At 41.3% G+C, this 20364-nt stretch overlaps 1 protein-coding gene across 1 annotated transcript in view; it reads right to left on the minus strand.

Annotated features, from left to right (window-relative positions):
- RAD54B (RAD54 homolog B) overlaps nt 1–20364 on the minus strand; it is a 47782-nt gene that overhangs the window by 19316 nt on the left and 8102 nt on the right. Inside the window, exons 4-6 of the mRNA XM_042464456.1 lie at nt 11730–11835; nt 6615–6721; nt 1413–1583 (exon numbers count right to left, since the gene is read on the minus strand). Coding sequence (XP_042320390.1) covers nt 1413–1583; nt 6615–6721; nt 11730–11835 — 384 coding nt within the window. The remainder of the gene's footprint in view (nt 1–1412; nt 1584–6614; nt 6722–11729; nt 11836–20364) is intronic.

Below are 20364 nucleotides of genomic sequence, written 5' to 3' on the forward strand. Positions count from 1 at the left end.
AATTTTGAAAATCCAAGATTACCACAAATATGAATACTACAAACGCTATATAAACAGCAAAACTGCCTTATCCTGAGACAGTCATCTAGTCAAATATTGTCAGCTGTGATCAACAAGGGTATTCCTGGGTTCAAGAAGGAGTATTTGCTAACCACACCAGAGATCCTTTGGTATTACTTGATGGTAGTACACTGAAATTCTACCTGGCCCTAACTCAGTTCTGCTTCATAATTTAAATATGACTGAGATTCAAGGTGGTATTATGATGTTTCAGAGTAAAAAGGTGGTTCAGAGGTACTAAAAACTCCATCCTTCTCCACCTGTGTTTTTAGGAGCCGAGAGGAGGAACAAACAAAAACAAAACATCAACCCTGAACTTTGGTAAAATCAAGTCAGAATTAATTTAACTCTAATATCCCCAGACAGAAACAGCATTCCCCAGCCTGATGCATCCCAGGTGTGTCATACTGTAATCCCATAATTCCTAATCAGAATGTTTGTATAGGCTGGGAGTGATGGGAGTTGTGGTTCCAGCATATCTGGAGACCATCAAGATGGGAAAGACCATCAAGATGGACTGAATAATTGCTGGAAGCCCTCACAGGGTGAACTGCATCAAGACACTAGATATCTAGTAGTCTCACTGATTATGGGAGACTCTACCAAAAATTCACAAAAATCAAGTAATTTGGGCCGAAATATAGTACTTCAGAGAATTTATCACACTTACCTTTATTTCAACAAGGTACTGCTCATCTGCTTTTCTGTTTCTGATCTGCCAAAGACACTTTTTGAAGGCTTGATTAACAAGTTAATGAGTAAACCTTGAAAATTGTCAGACTACTTTACTGGTTGCTTAGACAACATTGTATAGAAAACTGTTAGTCTTTGATCTGTGTATGGTTAGATTCTTGTGTCTTTTAGCAGTTCCAATTACTGTTGTTGTGAAAACAGCAAAGACTCCTACAGGAGGGGAAACATCATAATTTATGCCATAAAAAGTTTATCTCCTAATAAATTTGCTGAGCCTAAACCCAATTGCTATTCCAACTAGAGTAGGTCTATTGAATCAATGGCAATCACATAAATGTTGATTACTATTCAGCCATTGATTCAATGTGTCTATTTCAGCTGGACCAGAAACTGGATTTTAGCCTTAGTGTTTAAAGTTCCTCAATTCTTTGTTCTGATTCTACAACTAACATGGCTCCTCTTTGGAGACTGTTACTGTGAGTTGTCACAGTGCTTAAGTCACAAAGTCTAATGAGCTGCATTTTTTTTTTTTTGCATACAACTCTCATCTAATCCAAATTTTTATACATATGTATGATGTACAATTATTTTATTCAAACACACATTCAGTGATGATGGATAAATTCTAGGCACCACAGTCATATTCTTGTTGACATTACCTCTTCCAATGTCCTTGCCTTCCAGATCCTTCAAGGTCACGGACCTGCCCTTCACAATAAGAACAGCATCACCTTCCCACTTCTTATGTTTCTTCTTTGAGGCCTTGCACCATACAACACTGAAAAATTTTGTACAGCAACTTAGCTCTGATATTTCTGTTGTCTCTGGAGCTGTAAGAGAAAAGACGAGACCAACTTAATAAAAATGGAGTGCTTACAGGTGGCTCCTCAGTTGCTCAGATGCACTGCTGGGGGTGTTCCCACTTGACAGATAAAACGGATTATATTGGAGCGATTCTGATTCGGATTATGTTCCGAGAATAATTCGAATTTTTCCCATTGTTTCCATTACCAAAAGAGGCAAATTACCTCAATTCATTTAAACCTTGTTTTCGTTCCCATTTATTTTAAATCGCTTTATTTTAAAGCGGATTAACTTGCTTCCCGTTCCCATTTGTGTCCACAAGCTGTCAATCAAGTGCGTAGGCTTCAGACGTCACAAGTCTTGGCTTTTGGGGGGGGCAGCCAATGAAAATCGGCTGCATCCGAGGCTCTTCTGTTGTGTCTCCCCAGACTAGAAGGAGGCTTGGCAAATCGGATCAAGGAGGAGAAGGCAGCGGGCTTCATTATTGGGGAAAGAATCTTTGGGGAAGAGAGAAGATAAGGCTCGATCCCCCCCTCAGATCCCTGGACGTCCAGGCTCTCCATTCCCCAAAATCACTTTTCCTCCCCCATTGCTCCTTGGGCTGTTTGGTGGGCGATCAAGCAGGGATGTCCTGCAATGCTCATCCCATAGTTCCTCTGGAATGAGCCTCCTTTCTCAAAATTGCTTTGGCTCCGCCAGTGCTCCTTGGGCTGTTTGGAGGGCGATCAAGCAGGGATGTCCTGCAAAGCCCATCCCATAGGTCCTCTGGAAGGCGCCTCCTTTCCCAAAATCGCTTTGCCTCCCCCATTGCTCTCTGGGCTGTCTGGGGGGCAATCAAGCAGGCATGTACTGCAAAGCCCATCTGCTGCTCAGGCGCTCAGGCAGAGGTGAAAAAAGAAAAAAGAATAGTTTAAAATGGTGTTCAATGGCTCTCCTCACACATCGGTCTATGAATGAGGAGCAGAGGGGAGGTTGCAATCCACCGGGGGAAAGTCTATGCGAATTGAAGAAAATGGTGCTGGCGATACAAAAAGAGACCAAAGAGGGTGACACCCCCAGGCCAGCCCCTTGAGCGCTGCTCCTCCCATCTCCATGTTCCCGAATCAGATACCCTTTTGTTCCCATTCGGATACAGTGAATTTTACCCCGCTTTCAAAAATAACTCGCGTTATAAACTACTATTTTTTAAACCGAATTATAGGCTGATAATCCGGTTTAAACATTTTAATTGGATTCTAATTCGAGATGCTGTGGGAACGAATGAGGGGTAATGGAGATTAAATTCGAGCTTCAGTGGGAATGATGCACCCTAAATTCGGATCATGACCCACTTTATAAGTAAGTGGGAACAACCCCTATGACTCCAAGGCTGCAAGTAAAAATGAGAGATGTACACACCAGCAAGCAGTGCTAAGTCAACTGTCATGTCTCAAGAGTTGTAAAAAGTTAGATTTTTAGATTATAGCTTCCCGAATCTTCAAACCAGTAATGGTATGCTAGGTCAAGTGTCATGGCTCCCTCTATCTTAGAGGGATTATTTTACAATTGTGGGAATGGAATTGTAGTTTGTTGTGGCACCAGAGTTCTCTGACAGAGAAGGCTAAATGCCTCACAAATCTATAATTCCCAGGATTTCATAGCACTGAAATGTCAGCCTGGATTATTTCTGCTGTGCGGATGCAGCCCATGTGTGAGAGAGATGCTTTATGCACTTATAGAAACACTCTGTAGAATAATACAATTGCCATACCTTGCAGCAACCTTTCACACATTCCAACTTTTTGGGAATGATGGGATATCCCACTAAGGAACCCCTCTAAGTAAATTTTGTGTAAATCACATAGCCTATATTTTAAGTCAGGCTAAATATATTTTTGGAAATATCAGTTTCCGCTAATAATCAAAGTATATGTCTGCTCCATACTTATATTCTATGCATTCTTTTTCCATTCTTCTCTGTTTCCCCTTAGTTCTCTTCTGTTTCTTTTCTTTGTAATCACACTTTTAAAATCCCTTTTTCAAATAAAAATCAGACCACCACAAATATACCCTCCATATTTGGTGCTAATGTTTTGGGCATCCCATCAAATTCCCTGAAGTGTGTTCTGCACATGCCACATAGCCCATTTGTTAGTTACTAAGGATTCTGTATGGTCTGGTATGACAGGAGGTCCATGGGGGTGGGGGTGGGGGTGACACGCTGAATTACTGTACTTGGTGGACACCAATCCTAGTTATGCCAGTAACGAAGGGGATTGGAACACCACTACCAAGACCAACTCTATCAGCTCAGGAAGGAAGACTGTTGCGCACTGGGGTGAGCACTACACCAACAGAAGCCCTCTTTTGTTCTGGTTAGCCACCTTCACACATACACTCAGACCCAAAAGACTGTTGGATGGGGAAACTGGTGAGAGGGATGCAATCCTGATAGACCACTACAACTACAACTCTCTCTGCAGATCTTGCCTGCTGCTGTACCAAAACCCCAGGTAGACAGAACTCGGAGAGATTAACTAACATCAGCATCCCCAGCTTCATACAGCCAGATATCAGTAATGTAAGCCAGGTTGGCACACTCATCCATGATCAAGTCTTAGATGAAGGCATTCTATTACCAACCAGGCATTGTGTAGCAGCATTTTCAACATTATTGCTCTCCAGACTATTTGATGAGAATGGCATTTTGGATTAAATCATCAGATGAAGTTGATACTTGGATTCAAACATCAAATGAAGATGACACATAACAGATTCACAACATGAAAAATTAACCAGTTAGCTCTTTATTAAACACCACATTTCCCCTTAACTTTCCATCAACCCTTTAGTTAAAGCAGGGATACACAACTCTTAGAACAGGGGTCGGCAAACTACGGCCTGCGGGCTGGATCTGGCCCGCTGAAGCCTTGGGACCGGCCCCAGCCCAGTCCTGCTACCGATTGCTGCCCCTATCCCGGCAGCCCCCGGGACAATCCTGCTTTTGGGGGGCCCCTGCCTGCCCCGGCCCGGTTCCCCCCCAATCCTGGGACCTTAGGCCTCTCGCGCAAGCAGCGGGGCCTTTGGTGGCAGGCAAGGGGGGGGCAAGCGGGGGCAAGTGGCAGGCAAGGGGGGCAAGCGGGGACAAGGGACAAGGAGAGGCAAGTGGCAGGCAAGCGTCGGGCAAGGGGGAGCAAGCGGGGACAAGGGGGGGCCAAGCGGGGGCAAGGGTGGGCAAGAGGGGCAATTGTCTATTGAAGCCTCAGAAACATGCATTTATATTAACATTTTTTAAAAAATCAGCAAATTTTTTCGTGTGTCCTCCATTTTAAAAAGTGTCCTCCATTTGAAAATTTTGTCCCGGTTTGGAGGTCCTGACTTATGGCAACCCTACGCCCCCACTGCAGCTTCCACGCCGCTCCGGGCACCATTTTGTGTTCTAAAATGGCAGCCAAGTCTTGCGTGACCTTTCCTGTCGCGGGGCAGGACGGGAAAGGTCACACGAGACTTTGACACCATTTTAGAACACAGCGGCGGGGCGGTCGCCGGAGCCCTCCAGCAGGGCTCCAGCGGCCGCAGTGGGCCTGTATTGTATATGCTCCCATTTTGTTTTTTACTTCAAAATATGATGTGTGCAGTGTATGTAGGAATTGTTTGTATTTTTTATTTTTTTATTTAACTTTTTATTTTTAAATTATTTATTTTTTGGCTTCGCCCCCCCCCCCCCCTTTGTCTTGGGGGCACCGCCCCCCCCCCCGCCCCAAAAAAATTGCCTCCCCCCTTCTTGAAAGAAGGGGGGGGGTACTAGTCCCCCCCCCCCCGGGAGACCTTGAGTACAGTACCCCATGTCGCATCCCCTGAAAAAAATGCAAATTTTCATTTTACCCTCAAACATCCTCTAAGCAGTGGGTAAAAGGCTAGATCATTTTAGGTGTGTCATACTGAGAGAGATGCGTTGTGTATTTTTTTTGTTTGTTTTGACCTGATGGGAGCTTTGCCAATCTCCCTTAAAGTACTGAAAGCTTGGCTTTATTAACTGCAGATTGTTTCAGCAAAGATTCCCAAATGAATGGGAGAAGTCCACACAAACAGCAAGGAAATTTAATATTATGAATGCTTAATATTTAATCTTTGCACATTCCTGGCAGTCTACTTCAGTTCAGTTTCTTTGCCTGATTGGTTTCATCCTAGGTTGCCTGGGGCATTCATTATCTCGCATAATATTAATTCACAACAAGCAAGTCATTTCCCCCTCAACCCTTTTCTGTTATTTTTTCCTTTCTTTCTGAAGGGTCATATCATCAATTAAAACAAAAATCTGCAACAGATCTGAAACATAGTATATTCCAGTACTGTACTCTCTACCTCTGTGATTTAAACATAGCTGCTAATTTAAAATGTGTGAGATTACTTTGACAAAGTCAGAAAGATTATTCATATTTTTGAGCATTTTCATGTGTTACACAGGAGTGATTACTTAGAGACAAGCCAAAGACATTCTGGAACAAGAAGTCTTAATCTTACCAAACCACCTTACATAAATCCAATTTACATAAATGCAATCCATTCAATAATTCAAGTAGGAAATAATCAGAGAGACCAAATTTAGCAGGAATTGTGCAGAGGTACTCATGTATATCAAGAAATGTAAGTTCTGTCCCTGAAGTGAGTCTTCTCTGCATTCAGGGATCTTATTTTAATGCAAGTTAAAAACAAAATTTCCAGAACATAGTAATTTAAATTCCAGCTGCACACACACTGAAAATGTTAGTTTTTTTGTAAAAAAACAAACAAACATGATGCTTAGTTCATCATTTTGCATTGAAAGAGAAAGAAAAAACTTCAGATACTCCCATTCATACAGGATTACCTTAAGTATTTTGTTCTAACTGCAAAATTTAATATGGGTTAGAGAGTGAGATAGTGGAGCACTACATATATTAGATATTTTGTTTTCTAGTTACGTTTCTATGTATACTGTGATGTTTCAGCTACGGTAGTTGGACAGCAGAACAAGTTTAGGAATAGATTAACTTCCCTATCCTTACTGTAGCAAGATCAACCAGGCTTTGGTTTACTTTCCTGATCTGTTTTCTCGATGGGATCCTTCTGTATCTGAAGTGGGCAGAGATAGAACTGGATGTCATAATAGCTGTTTGGTTGATTTGCAATTGAATACACCACACTGTACAATTAGAGCAGTTTGTTACACTTTTAACTGTCGTGGTTTCTTTACACAGATTTCTGGGATTTGTAGTATTGTGTGGCACTTAGAATTCTAAATGCTAAAGGGCTTTGGTCCACTCAATTACACTGAATGACTACAGTTCTCTGGTGTAGAATTGTATGTATTTCACCAAACGATCAATTCCAGAAATCCTTAGAATGGAGTCATAAAAGTTTCAATAGTATCAACCTGTTTCAATTGTACAGTCTGGATATACTCAAGATCAGCAGGGATTTCTGACTCCCAATTACTTTACAATAGCAGCTACAAAATAACCTGGCCTCCAACTTCTTTAAAATTGTACTACTAAAATGAGGAAAGCTTCAGGTGACGAGGAATGGACTTTTATGTAGAAGGATTATGAGCTCTGTTCAAATATTCTGACCAAATCACAAAAGTGTTCTGTTCTTTTGGTGGTGAACACTAAAACATGATATAGGGTTGTTTTTATGGCAGTAAATGATGCTACACATGGTTTACAGCACATGATAAGGACCAAATGTAGAACTGGACCCCCAAACTAATTCTACCTATAGCAATAGCAACAGCAGCTTCATTTATATACCGCTTCGTACTGCCTAAGCAGTCTCTAAGCGGTTTACAACCATAAGCTAATTGCCCCCAACAAGCTGGGTACTCATTTTAGAGACCTCAGAAGGATGCAAGGCTGAGTCGACCCTGAGCCCCTGGCTGGGATTAAATTCACAACCATGTGGTTTGTGAGTGAGTGGCTGTGGTACAGGCATTTAAAACTAGTGTACCACCTAGACTATCTCCAGCCAGTGATCAATTTCAGTCCCCACAGCTGGCTACAGGAGGGCCCTGGATTGGTATGCACCCTCTCCAGGTTGAGGCCGACAGTAGATGGACTCCCAAAGGTTATATAGTGCAGAAGCAAACAAAGAAAATCCAAGTGCACAAGTGTGACCCACCACCCGCTTCGTATATATGGGAACTGTACAAGCAGGTTAGCAACAGTAGTAAAGTCACTCTCCTAGTCCATTCCCAACCTTCATATCTTTTCGAACCTCACACTGCCAAGCTAATGAAAAAAGGATCAAAGAAGGTCACTAATACAAATTAACCTTTTCATGCCACTGGACATCTGTTACTACTTGGCCACAATGCCAACAAAGACTCCAAATCCCACCTGCTTGGTGGCAGAAGCATACATTACACACTTAAAATTTTCACTCTCGGAGATTCCTTAATTCTAGATGTTTGACTTTTGTACCAAGCAAACCATACTAGATCTTGAGGCACCCAGGAAAATAAAAGCTAAAGTTTCATGGCCGAGTAGGAATTGAACCCTGGTCTCCAGAGTTGTTGTCCAGTGCTCAAACCACTACACCACAGTTGACTCACTTGCCCACTTTACTTGCTCAGAAATCATTACAGAAGAAAGGGATTTTTATTTCTCTCCAGGCTTGGCCTTGCTTGGACTGGACTTACCTTGCACTGTTGCATGGTTTTTATTGTAATGGATTGCTGGTGTCCTTTGGGTGTTTGAGGACAATAGGTGGAGTACATATCTGACTCTACCTCTAGTGACCCCTTGATTCCACCTGACCAGTTCTACCAGGTACAAGTTGCCTCTGCTTCTTCTGATATGCTACTCTGCACATAGCTGTGCAAGGTCAGATTTGATCAGAGAGAGGAACAGAGTCTTTCAACAGAGGTCCTGGGGCTATGAAATAGCCTCCCGTGAATAGGTTTGGCAAAGCATGTCTTCCTGGCTTTCAGGAAGCCAGGGAAACACCTTTTAAACACCTCCTTTTTCAGGAAAGCTTTAGCTGACTGATGTTGAAATCAGATAAGGTTTAACTCTGCAGCTGCCATTTTGTAAAGATTTGTTTGTTGTATTGACATTTTATGTACTTTAGTTTTTAAAGGTTCTATACAGAACTTGCTGTCACCTGCCAAGAGTTGAGGACATGCAAAGTGCAAATATTTTAAGCAAATTAATGTTTGCTTTTTGAAAGGTTTTGGGAACATCTAGGAGGATAGGGTGACAAATTTTACTACCTCAAGACTTTGTCACCGCCTTCTAAATATTTAAATCACTGGCCTGTCATGAAACATGGAAAATTAAGCACTCCTAAACTGTTTAAAAGCTTTATTAAAGCCAATTTCTTCCAAGGAGGAAAGAGCTCAAAAAAGAAAACAGAAAATGCAGGTGGGAGAAAAATAATGCAAGCAATGCTCCCTAAGTGAAGGTAAGAGGGATAAAGGATGAAAGGACTAAACCAAACAGGATTACCTGGAAGTAATCTTCTCTTTCCTGGGCTCTTATTTTACATAGCAATAGCCTTTTGCACATATCAGACATAGCAGAAGTATTAGATAGGAGGAAGGCCTCCCTGAACAGAAGCCAAATTCATGAGTCTTTAAGCAGGAAACTGGTCCAACTGGAAGTGCTAGACAAGTACAAGCTAGCAGCATTACAAAGTGATGGGCAGATCATTAAGCATTTCATATTGAAAAGACAGCAATTTTCAACAACCTAGTGGGATTACAAGACCAGCCTAGTCATCTCACTTATCATTATCTCTTCACTACATTTTTCATACTACTTGTCTTCCAAAGAGTGCAGAGCAGAGCATACAGGTCTTCCCATATCCATTTTTATGTTCACAGAAAACCTGTGATGGAAGATTAGGCATTAAGCTAACAGGTAATGACTGGCCCAGGTAAGTATGGAATCTGAACCCACTGTCTATGATCTGTCCAACACTACATCTATGCCACTCTATTCCCATCATGTTACTGAACAAAAGGAATTAGAATTATGATCTTCAACCTACAATGGGAAGAGCTGTGAAACGATAATCATGTTGATTATCATGGAACAATTCTCCTATGAGCAGAAAGAAACGGTTGGGACATTTTCTCCTCCTGCTTTATCCAATGAAGCCAAACAGGTAAATGTTCTTTTTTAGAACATTTAGAACAGAATTTAATTGGAATTTGCTACCTCAAGAATGCAGCAAGAGCAGCCAATTTGGAACATTCTAAAAGTGCATTAGACAAATTCATGGAGGACAAATTTGAAGATATAGCTGTGTTAGATTGTAGAATCAGTATGTAGAGAGATCTTTCAGCACTTTTGAGAATAACTAAAAAAGAAGTTAGCACCATGGGCTTTCGTAGACATAAGTCTACGAAAGCTCATGCTGCCAACTTCTTTCTTTAGTTAGTCTTAAAGGTGCTACAAGATTTCTTTACATCATGGAGGTCAGGACTATCAGTGACTTCTGGCTGTGATGGCTATAAATTAACACCAGAGGCAGTAGGACTCAGTTTATCAGTTGCTGAGGAACATATGAAAAGATGCTCTTGTGCTTGGATGTCTATTCAGAACTGGAATGTGAACAGCAAGCTGCGTATTAGTCAATCATACACATGTGGAGGAAATCTGCCAGATCAGTGTCACAACATGAGGATACAATATTCACCCAGTATTTAATCGTGTGTATAGGTTCCACGTCATACCAGTTTACCATGCAAGGCAAGACAGGAGCAGAATACCCTTTCTTTGTGTGAATATTGTGTTCCATGGGTTCTATGGATAACAGTTACCAAACAAACAATATATCTTCCATGAATACATCTAATCTGTTTAAAAAGTCGTTTTACAGCAATAATCATCAAAATTACCTTCAGCAAGGAATGCTGTAAGTTAAATATACAACAGTAGCTGAACATTGAAAAGAAAAAGACCACATTAAAGGTGGATAGACTCAATCAAGGAAACCATGGCACTGTGTTTACAAGACCTGAGTAGGGCTGATGATGACTTATAGGGGCTCTCATTAACAGGGCCCCTATAAATCAAAGTAAACTTGATGCCAGTTAACAACAAGGTGCACAACAAAAGGATACATAAAAGCAGCCCTGGAAAAGCTGCTATTGTCAATTTTAATAGACTAAAAGGAAGAGAAAGTCAGAGACACTGATTTATTCTTAGCTTCTTACTGCTCTCACAAACATTGTGTTATTAATCATCACAAACATATATCCCTTCTGTTCAGCTCATCACAAAAATTCTGCATCCAAGATTCTCTTCCATGTTTTTCTTGGCAGGGTAAAGCCATATTTGAGCACAATATGCTTTATAAAAGAAGGAACAAAACAGTAATATTTTCCTCTCCATTTTGCATATGTTTATTGACCAACAAATAAATGAATTTTTCAAATGGGCATATAAGAATCGGTCCAGAAAAATGAAACAAAGAATAAAATCAGCATTTTTTACAACAGCTGCATAAATTATCATCTGGTTTTGTTAACAGTATTATAATCACAGAATTTCAAAAGATTTTAAAGTCTCAGATCTGCTTCTACTTCAAGTCAGAAAACCTGGGAAGACCCATGAAAGATGGCTTTGAATTTTTCGTAAATGTGCATGAAAAATAAAATGGAAAAAACATGCACTCTTCCCCCACTCAAGTTTTTAATCCATCAAAATAAACATGGCAAATAACATTTTCTAGATCAAAAAGAATTAGGCAATAACCCTGGTTTATGCAGCAGAACTGCTAAATCTTTAAAGATTGTTGAATTCAGGAAGATCACGACGTAGTCGTATTGCCTTTAATTTTTCTACTTTAATTTTTGCTCTCAATAGCTCCTCTTCCAGCTGCTGCCTTCTTTTCAAGCCATCCCTTTTTTCTTGTATATAGAGCCCAATTTTTCTCTGGTTTTCCAAAATTATGTGATGTTCTTCTTTTAGCATCTGCAACATCTGGGGATCATACCCTCCACATGCTGGCCTAAATCGTTCCCCACTTTCAAGCCTGAAAAATTCATCTCGTCTGGGGATGGGTGATGGAGACAACATCCTTATATCCACAGAAGACAGGGAAGTTGAAGGAGATCGCTCCATGACATGGACCAAATGTTGTTCTCTTTGCTCTAAGCCTTCCTGGGTTTGCAACTCTACAATCAAAGAGGGAGGTGGCTTGACATCTTCTTCCTCTTGATCCAGCTCCAGTGTGATAGCAGCAGGATGGTGTTCCAAGATTGGCTGTGGTGAGCTTGTAGTAGCAACTGTTTCCTTTTCCAAGGTAGCACTGAAAAATAGAAAGGTAATCATTTAATAATTAGCAGAAAACAACAGGGTACATGCTGTCCAAAGCAATTAACCAACTGCTAAGACAATGTTAGGGAATATCTGTCCCTCCATACATTGTTGAAAACCAACTTCCACCATTTTAGCCAGAACAAACCAAGATGAGGGATATTGGAAGATGTAGCCCAGCAGCATGTGGCAGGGTCTACATTCTCTATCCCTATTCTAAGACTGTGAACTAACATTTGATAAAGGGCATAACAGCTGTGAACAGGCAAATCTGCAGCTATGTTTCTTGGAAGTTATGATACTTCAGTGCCAATTACATGAAAGTAATAATAACAATCTACCAAGAGCCGTAATAACAAAGACATAGAAAAGGGAGGAATGTAGAAGATAGATATGAACACATATACATGTAGAAGCACTGATAGAAAGAAAGAGGGATTGACAATTTGGAGAATGAGGGGAGGGAGAAAATCTTGAATAATTGTTGCTAGTATACAGTAGCTCCAACTATCTAGCATGGCTTCCCTTCCTAGGGGCCTAAATAATGTTTTTCCTTGCAACATTTATTTTCTTCCTATATCCCACATGCCCTCTAGCATCCCTTATTCATGAGAAATAGCCTGCATTCATTTAACAGATATTAGGAAGTCCTTGCTGGTGCACCATCAGTATGGCACCATCTTACCTATTCGCCATTATTATAAAAAGCATCTATGAAAAAATAAGATACAATAAAATATGTACTAATAGGGGTATTGACTCTCCATTACAAATGCTGGAAATATCATTTACCGTTTTAACACAACCATGAAAAATAATGAATCAAGATAGAGTTCTACGTAAGAAATTGGCTATGGTGCCTTGGTTACATCCCATTTGGACTACTGTAACACACTCTATGTAGGCTTATCTTTAGAAACTGTTTGGAAACTTCAGCAAATCCAAAATACTGCAGCCACAATGCCGACAGGGATTGCATCCGCATTGCAGAAATAATCCAGTTTGACACCACTTTGCTATGGCTCAGTATTATGGAATTCTGGGAACTGTGATTTGTTTTGGCACTAGAGCTGACTGACAGAGAAGGCGAAATGTCTCACAAAACTATAGTTCCCAAAATTCAATAGCATTGAGCCATGGCAATTAAAGTGTTATCAAACTGGATTATTTCTGTTGTGCAGATGCAGTTTGGGACCAAGTACAGGCAGCATTGTTGAAACTCTCTTGTTGAAACAGTTTCACTGGGTACCAGGCATAATCGGAAGTGTTGGTTACGACCTATAAAACCTATCCAATTTAGGTCTAGACTATCTGAAACATCACATCTCTCTATATAAACCTGCCAGATTCTCAAGAGAGGGCTTTCCATTGACCATGGTATCCTTCTGGGCCACCTCTTCAGGATGGGGCTTGGAGATACTGTTTTACAGTGGCTCCATTCCTTCCTAGAGGGTCAAACTCAGAAGGTGTTGTTGGGGGACTCCTGCTCGACCCTTTGTGGGATCCCTCTGTGTTCTGTGTTGTCCTCTATGCTATTTAACATATACATGAAACTGCTGGGAGAGGTCACTCGAAGTTTTGGAGTGAGGTGCCATCAATATGCAGATTACACCTAACTTTACTACTCTTTTCCACCTCAATCCAAGGAGGCTGTCCTGGTCCTAAACCAGTGTCTGTCATCAGTAATGGACTGGATGAGGGCAAACAAATTGAAACTTAATCTAGGCAAGACAGAGGTGCTCCTGGTCAGTCAGAAGGCAGATCAGGGAATAGGGAGCCAGTCTGTGTTAGATATAAAAATAAGAAAAAGAATCAAGCATTTCTTTGACAGAGTTAGAACATCTATACTGCATTGGTGAGAAAAGCCAACTGATGTCCAATCTAACAGATTCAACTTTTTCTGGTCAGGCCACCAGGTTGTTAAGTCCTTTATCTCCAGACATAGTATATGTGCAGATATGGCAAAGCCACATTCACCATGATTGAACGTCTTTGGCATGATGGTTAGGTAGTACAGTACCAGCATGGTAATTAAATGTATATTTCACTATGTTGGCTCAGACTTGATTGATTGGATATGCAAAGAATTGGTGTTAATGTAAATAAAAGAGTGCACATGATAAACTGTTCAAATCCAGGAATGGGGCTTAGATCTGTTTGGGCAGGAGCAGCACAAGGATTGTTCAACATTCAACTCTACAGTGTACACGCCTCAAAAAATTATTCTGACTCTTTTATTCATTCCTAAGGACAGCGCAGCTTGATACTCAGTGCTTTTCAGGAATTAATTATATATTGCATGTAAACAGAGCTCTGGCACCAGTGCTTTAAAAGAAAAGCAGCTTTGGGCAAGGGTTTTTTGAGAGAATGAGCCAGGGAGGCTTAGAGATGCAAATACTTTCTTAGCTCCAGTTCTCCCAAAGGCTCCCCTTCGTCCCATTATGGGGTTAAAACATGCAGGTTGAATTCCATAAAGGTAGACATTGTATGGTATAATGATTAGGAACAGAGGGGTGGTGGAAAAACAAATCCAGAGCTCTCCTGCCTCTGTAGGTAATTAGCCCCTGAAAGACTGCCCTGAACTCTCTACTACTGTACTTGGTGAAGAGAAGGAAAACATTTCTGAAAACTTTTTCTTGGGAGCGATTCAGTGATTTCAATAGGACTTGCTTCTTAAAAAGTGCACTTGGGACTGTAGTCTAAGTGCACTTTGAGACTTTCCAAATGAAAGCACAATTGGGAACCACCACAAATGACTAACTGAAAATAGCAAAATAAGGAAGAATTTCAGTTCAGTTCAATTTTAGAGACATTTTGCAAAATTTGTAAATTTCTTCATATCTGAAATGGAGAGGACTTCAGAATAAAAAGATTAAATGTGTGAGAAGCTAACAGATTTGTCTGTGCTGGGCTTTGAGCATTACAGTTTTAAATCATAGGTTTAAAGCAACTAAGGTTAAAACACATTAGTACTGAATTAACATTGCCACTACAGTACTTTTTTTCTGAGAAAAAAAACGGTTAACATATACAGAGCTGACATGAAACTGTAACACAGTCTTATCTATGCTGGAACTAGCTGGGAACTGTTGAATATGAACTACGCAGATATGTTGCGTTTTGAGTTAGTTTATTCCTGAAGAATTTACTAAAATTCACAAATAACATATTCAGGACTAAAAGAACTTGACATAAAAAATTAAATGCAAAAGAAAGCCAACTTATGTTCCCATCCCTAAGTGTTGGATTAGTCACATCACTTTATATGATAAGCTAGTTCACAGAGATTGGGGAGAAAGGAGTCAAATATCAATGGTGCTATCAGCCAACTAAAAACTGAACTACAGTACTGCACTACTTTCCATCATGAACTGGTATGCAGTGCCAGGCATAGACTTAGAGACAGCATTTTACAGAGTCAGGGCAGAGCTCCCCAAATGGTGGCCCTTGATTTGCTGTTGTATGCCTTCAAGTTGTTTCTGATTCATAGCAATCCTAAGGCAAATTTATAACAAGATTTTCTTGGCAGGATTTGCTCATAAGAGGTTTGCCATTGCTTCCCTCTAAGGCTAAAACAATGTGACTTGCCCAAGGTCAGGCTGTGGGCTTCTGTGTCTGAGCTGGGATTCCATCCTGGTCTCCCAAAGTCCTAGTCCAAAAGTCAAACCACTACACCATGCAGGCTCTGGTCTATCACTAGGAAACAGAAATTCAGAGCTATGGATCACTCTTTCCTTTTCTGTTCCACAACTTACAACTCCAAGCTGTTCTGTTTCTGATAAGCCACTGTGGTGCAGCAATGCTGTCCTGGGAAGATGAGCAAAAGCAGTGAGAAGAGACAGAGAGATGAAAAGGCAGAATCTTGGCTAGGGGCACATCAATTCTTTATACAGAAATATTAATCTGAAAAAAAGAAATATTTTTTATTCAGATCCTAAGCAAACTATAGGGAATGATGGAAGAAATTTAATTTATATTTATGAAATTTCTTCCCACATAATGCGTTTCCATCTAGAGGGTTTGCCTCCAACACATCATTTGTAGCTGAAATGTGTGCGGAGAAAGCCATTTGATTCCAAGACATTAAGAAGAACTTTTTTTAAAAAAAAAAGATTTTGCGTAGAATTTTTACATTAAACAGCCATCAATCATATGCTAAAAAAATAAATAAATACTGACTGATCACAAACCCTACTCAGATTGGTCTATAAACCTGAATAAAATCCACTGTAAAATTGTTTCTCCCAATTTTCCCTATTGCAAAAATAATCAGGATGCAAAATACCTACTATAATGGCTCAATGGCTGAAGTAAGACCAATTAAAGTTGATGCCATGCTCCCAGGCTAATGACAAACATTTTAATGAATGTTGAAGAACCCACCCATCCCCTTCCAAAAATTGCTCCAGTTCTGTATACATTTACAAGAAAATAAGTTCCAGTGAACTCAGTGGGGCTTACTCCTGAGTAGACATCCAGGATTGCACTGGAGAAGCCCATTTTTATTATAATTTATTTCCTCATGGCTGGTGCACAATTCTTTCTTCAAAAGGCCTATCACCTAGATGCTGTTATATCATTAGAGATTCTGCCATGGTAGGATTTAGACAACTATTACTATTCAGTGAAACCTAGGGTAGCACAAATGAAGGACTCACCAGCCGGCATACATGCCAGCTTGCCTGGAAACTCAGCTTAACATATTTGTTTTGCACAGTAAATGATGTGAATCTAACTGGGTTATGACAACAGCAGCAAACAGAAGAGATGTTTCCTTTCCCCACCCCCCACTCCCTTTTTAAAGTGTTTAAAATCTAGCCACAGGACAAATGGAGGAAGCTGGTGGGTAGCCCTGTGTTGCACAAGTCAGGCTTTTTTTGTGTGTTTGGGGAGAGCTAGTCCCAAAGGTCCTGCAAGGAAGCTTGAAACCAGCTTCACAGTTCTATGTCTTGCTCAAATCTCTGCTAAAGGGCAGTTGTAAAATAAAAGACGGTTATGTGACTGCAGCACTCCTCCAGTCTGTCTGGACAAAAACCTTGTAAATGTACTCCATGCTCTTTCCCTCTCCACCCCTCTGTATTTAAAGCTTGATCTGCATCCTTTCCTCAGAGAATGGGAAAGAATTATGATTGTATTTTAATTAATGTTGCCATCCTTTGCCTGTAAAACAATCCACTGGCATTGTTAAAAGGACACAGAAGCACATGAAGGAAAAATATCATCTAAAAGGTCTGAGATTCAGTTAAACTGTATTCCGCCCTGAGAGATTAACATAATCCTTGATGGGGCACACTGTATGAGAGAGGCTTCTTTGTTCTCCTCCTCGACTTTATGTAGATTTTTTTATCCCAAACAGGCATCAGCTTCCGTAGGCAAGGCAAGCGGATGGCTGCAGTACTACCTTAAATGTAGAAGAGCCTTTCCCTTGGTCAGTGTTTGAATGCTATGCCTATTAAAAGGGGAGGGGTAAAAGTTGGAGCTCCTATTTCACTCAGAGTCCTTCTTAACCCTCACTTGCCAGGGGTCTGACAATAAAGGTCTTTCAAATCCAGCTGGAAGATGGGCATTACAAAGTCATTATTTTAAACATATATTTTTTAAAAAAATGTGTTTGTTGTTGTTGTTTTTAAACCCAACAAACCCAGCTTGAACCACAGTGTTCTTACTTTTCCTAAGGCAAAGGCACTGAGCCCAAATAGGGGCAGGCAGAGAAGACAGGAGGTGCTATAGTTAAGCGCAACGTAAAATGCAACTTACCATGGCAGGTTGTTCCTCTCTCTCAAGCACACGCTGGAAATCTGGGGGATCATTTCCACAACTTTCTTAGTCGGTTCAGAGATGTAGCTTTTGTAGTCGGAGATGCTCTCCTTTTGCTGCAGTAGCTCCTGCTTGGCATATTCCTTGAGCCTCTTGTACAATGTGCGCAGGCCTTGCGCCGTGCGAGGCGGGCGGTCCACTCCAATGGCATTGTAGTTGTCAGCTATGATGTCCCAGCATTTGTTTTTTTCCACTATGACTGAATGTTTGTTGGTGTGCTCTTCGAGGATTTTAACATAGGGCTTGACAAGTTTCAGCAAATCGAGCTTTTCAGACAAGGTGAAATTCGAGGACCTGGCCTTGCCAACCATCGTTCTCTCCAGCCTGAAGAACAGAGCCGTTCCTAGACACCACCACGCAGATCCTAGCTCTGCTCAGCTCTTTTTCACAAACAGAAAAAGATCAGGCTTAACTAGGCTTGTCTCATTTAGGCCCACGCCTACAAGGGAGGGTTTATTAAAATTCCTTCAGCTTAAGCTGACGCAGGTTCAGGAAATCTGCTTAAGCCAAGCCTGACCTACATAAGGCTTCAGACTGAAGGAGCCGAGAAGAAGCAAGCAAAACACACACACACACTTTTGTGTCAAGGGACCCATACATCCACAGGATTGGAAACATAAAGGTTTAAAGATTAGCGCATTACCCTGCTAAATATTACCCAATTCATCCTGAGTTAACAAGCTCACGCCACATCTCTTGAGCTGACAGAAAAATGAAACTGCAGGGAAGAAAGGATTTATTCATGTCCAAGAAAGCAACAACTTTTGCTCTTTTTCCTCCTATTAGGTTGGGTCATTTATTGGTTGATAAGCTGAAGCACCAGGGCAAAATGAGAAAGGGGGGGGGGTAAAACCCCCACACAACACAGCAGCAACCACAACTGGGGAGATGGAGGAGCAGCAGGCGTGTGTAGACAGATCCCTAACAGAGCCCCTGATCGCTGCCGCTCTCTCTGGCAGCATTTGCATAATGCTAGTCCTGCTGTCAATCAGGAATTGCATATCGCCTAGCTGGTTAGGTTTCACTCAGGCTCAGGCTCCACGGCAAAGCTAAGCTTCCCCAGCACTTCACAGTGTGCCTCGGCCTCCCCTGCATGTGTGCGTATGTGTGTCTATGCACACGCACAGCCTTTTTAAAGAGGCAGTCGCTCCGTAGGGCGAGAGCGTGTGAACAAAAGAGCAGAAACATAAAAGCCAAGGGTTTATTTACGCTCTCCTCCACTCCTTGCAGCTGTAGCACTACTTCCAAATCCACACATTTGTTGTTGCTGTTAACCGCCCTCGGGTCAATCTCAACTCATGGCAACCCTGTGGATGAGACACCTCCAAGACCCCCTGTCCTCCACTGCTCTGCTCAGGTCCTGCAAATTCATACTCGTGACCTGCCTGATAGAGTCCATCAATCTAGCATGCGGCCTTCCTCTCTCTCTGCTTCCCTCCACCTTCCCCAGCATTATTGTTTTTTTCCACTGAGTCGTGCCTTCTCATGATGTGTCTGAAGTACGGCAGCCTCAGTTTAGTCAGAACATACAACGCACAGGGTCAGCCCTGGTTAGTACCTGGTTTGCTAGTTGTTGTTTTTAACCACCCTCAAATCAATCTCAACTCATGGTGATCCTGTGGATGAGACACCTCCAAGACTCCCTGTCCTCCACTGTTCTGCTTAGTTCCTTCAAATTTATACCCATGACAACCTTAATAGAGTCTATCCATCTAGCATGCAGACTTCCTCTCTTTCTACTTCCCTCCACTTTTCCTAGCATTATTGTTTTTTTTCCAACGAGTCGCATCATCTCATGATGTAACTAAAGTTTGACAGCTTCAACTTAATCATCTTGGCTTCCAGGGTCATTTCTGGTTTGATTTGTTCTAGGACCCATTTGTTTGTCTTTTTGCTGTCCACAGAATACTTAGCACTTTTCTCCATCTCAAATGAATTGATTTTCCTCTTATCTGCTTCTTTCCTATCCACACATCTTAAAGCACCCAATATAACTCTTCCTCAGGGCTGCAGAAGAAAATAAAAACACCTTAGGATGTTCATGAAAGAGACAACATTCAAGCTGACCCTGGAGTTATAGTTTGTTGTTCTTGTTATGACAGAGTCATAATCCAATATATGAACCACTAAACCACACTGGCTCTCGGGCTTTGGAGACATCTAGCATTTTCCAGCCCAGCAACTTCCAAATGTTTTACTACTACAACTCCCATCACCCCAGGCACATGCAGCAGTTAGGATGATGGGAACAGTAGGCCAACACACTAGTAGGGCACCAGGTTGTAGAAGACTATAAGAAAGCCAACTGTTTTACAAATGAAAACCTTGAACTTTCAAACTAGTACCAAAATCATGCATGCACTCACTTACAGCTTTTCCGCTCCTTCAGAAAAAAACTGAACGGCCCAGGTCCATCAGGCCTAGCCTAAAGTAAGAAGAGGAGCCCTCCCTCCATGCCTTCTGCAGAGGGAGAGAAGAACTGCTGGACATATTCCCCTTCCCCACTGCCATTCCCTTTCCCTTTTGTGTCATGTCTTTTTAGCTTGTAAGCCTGAGGGCAGGGAAATGTCTAATTAACTATCTATAAGCCGCTCTGAGAGCCTTTATGGCTGAAGAGCGGGATATAAATACAGTAAATAAATAAAATAAAAATAAACCAGGGAGAAATACTGTTAGGTTGCCACACGGAAAGAGCGCTAAGAAC

Source organism: Sceloporus undulatus, chromosome 4 (genome assembly GCF_019175285.1).
Source record: "Sceloporus undulatus isolate JIND9_A2432 ecotype Alabama chromosome 4, SceUnd_v1.1, whole genome shotgun sequence".
Classification (NCBI taxonomy): Eukaryota; Metazoa; Chordata; class Lepidosauria; order Squamata; family Phrynosomatidae; genus Sceloporus; species Sceloporus undulatus.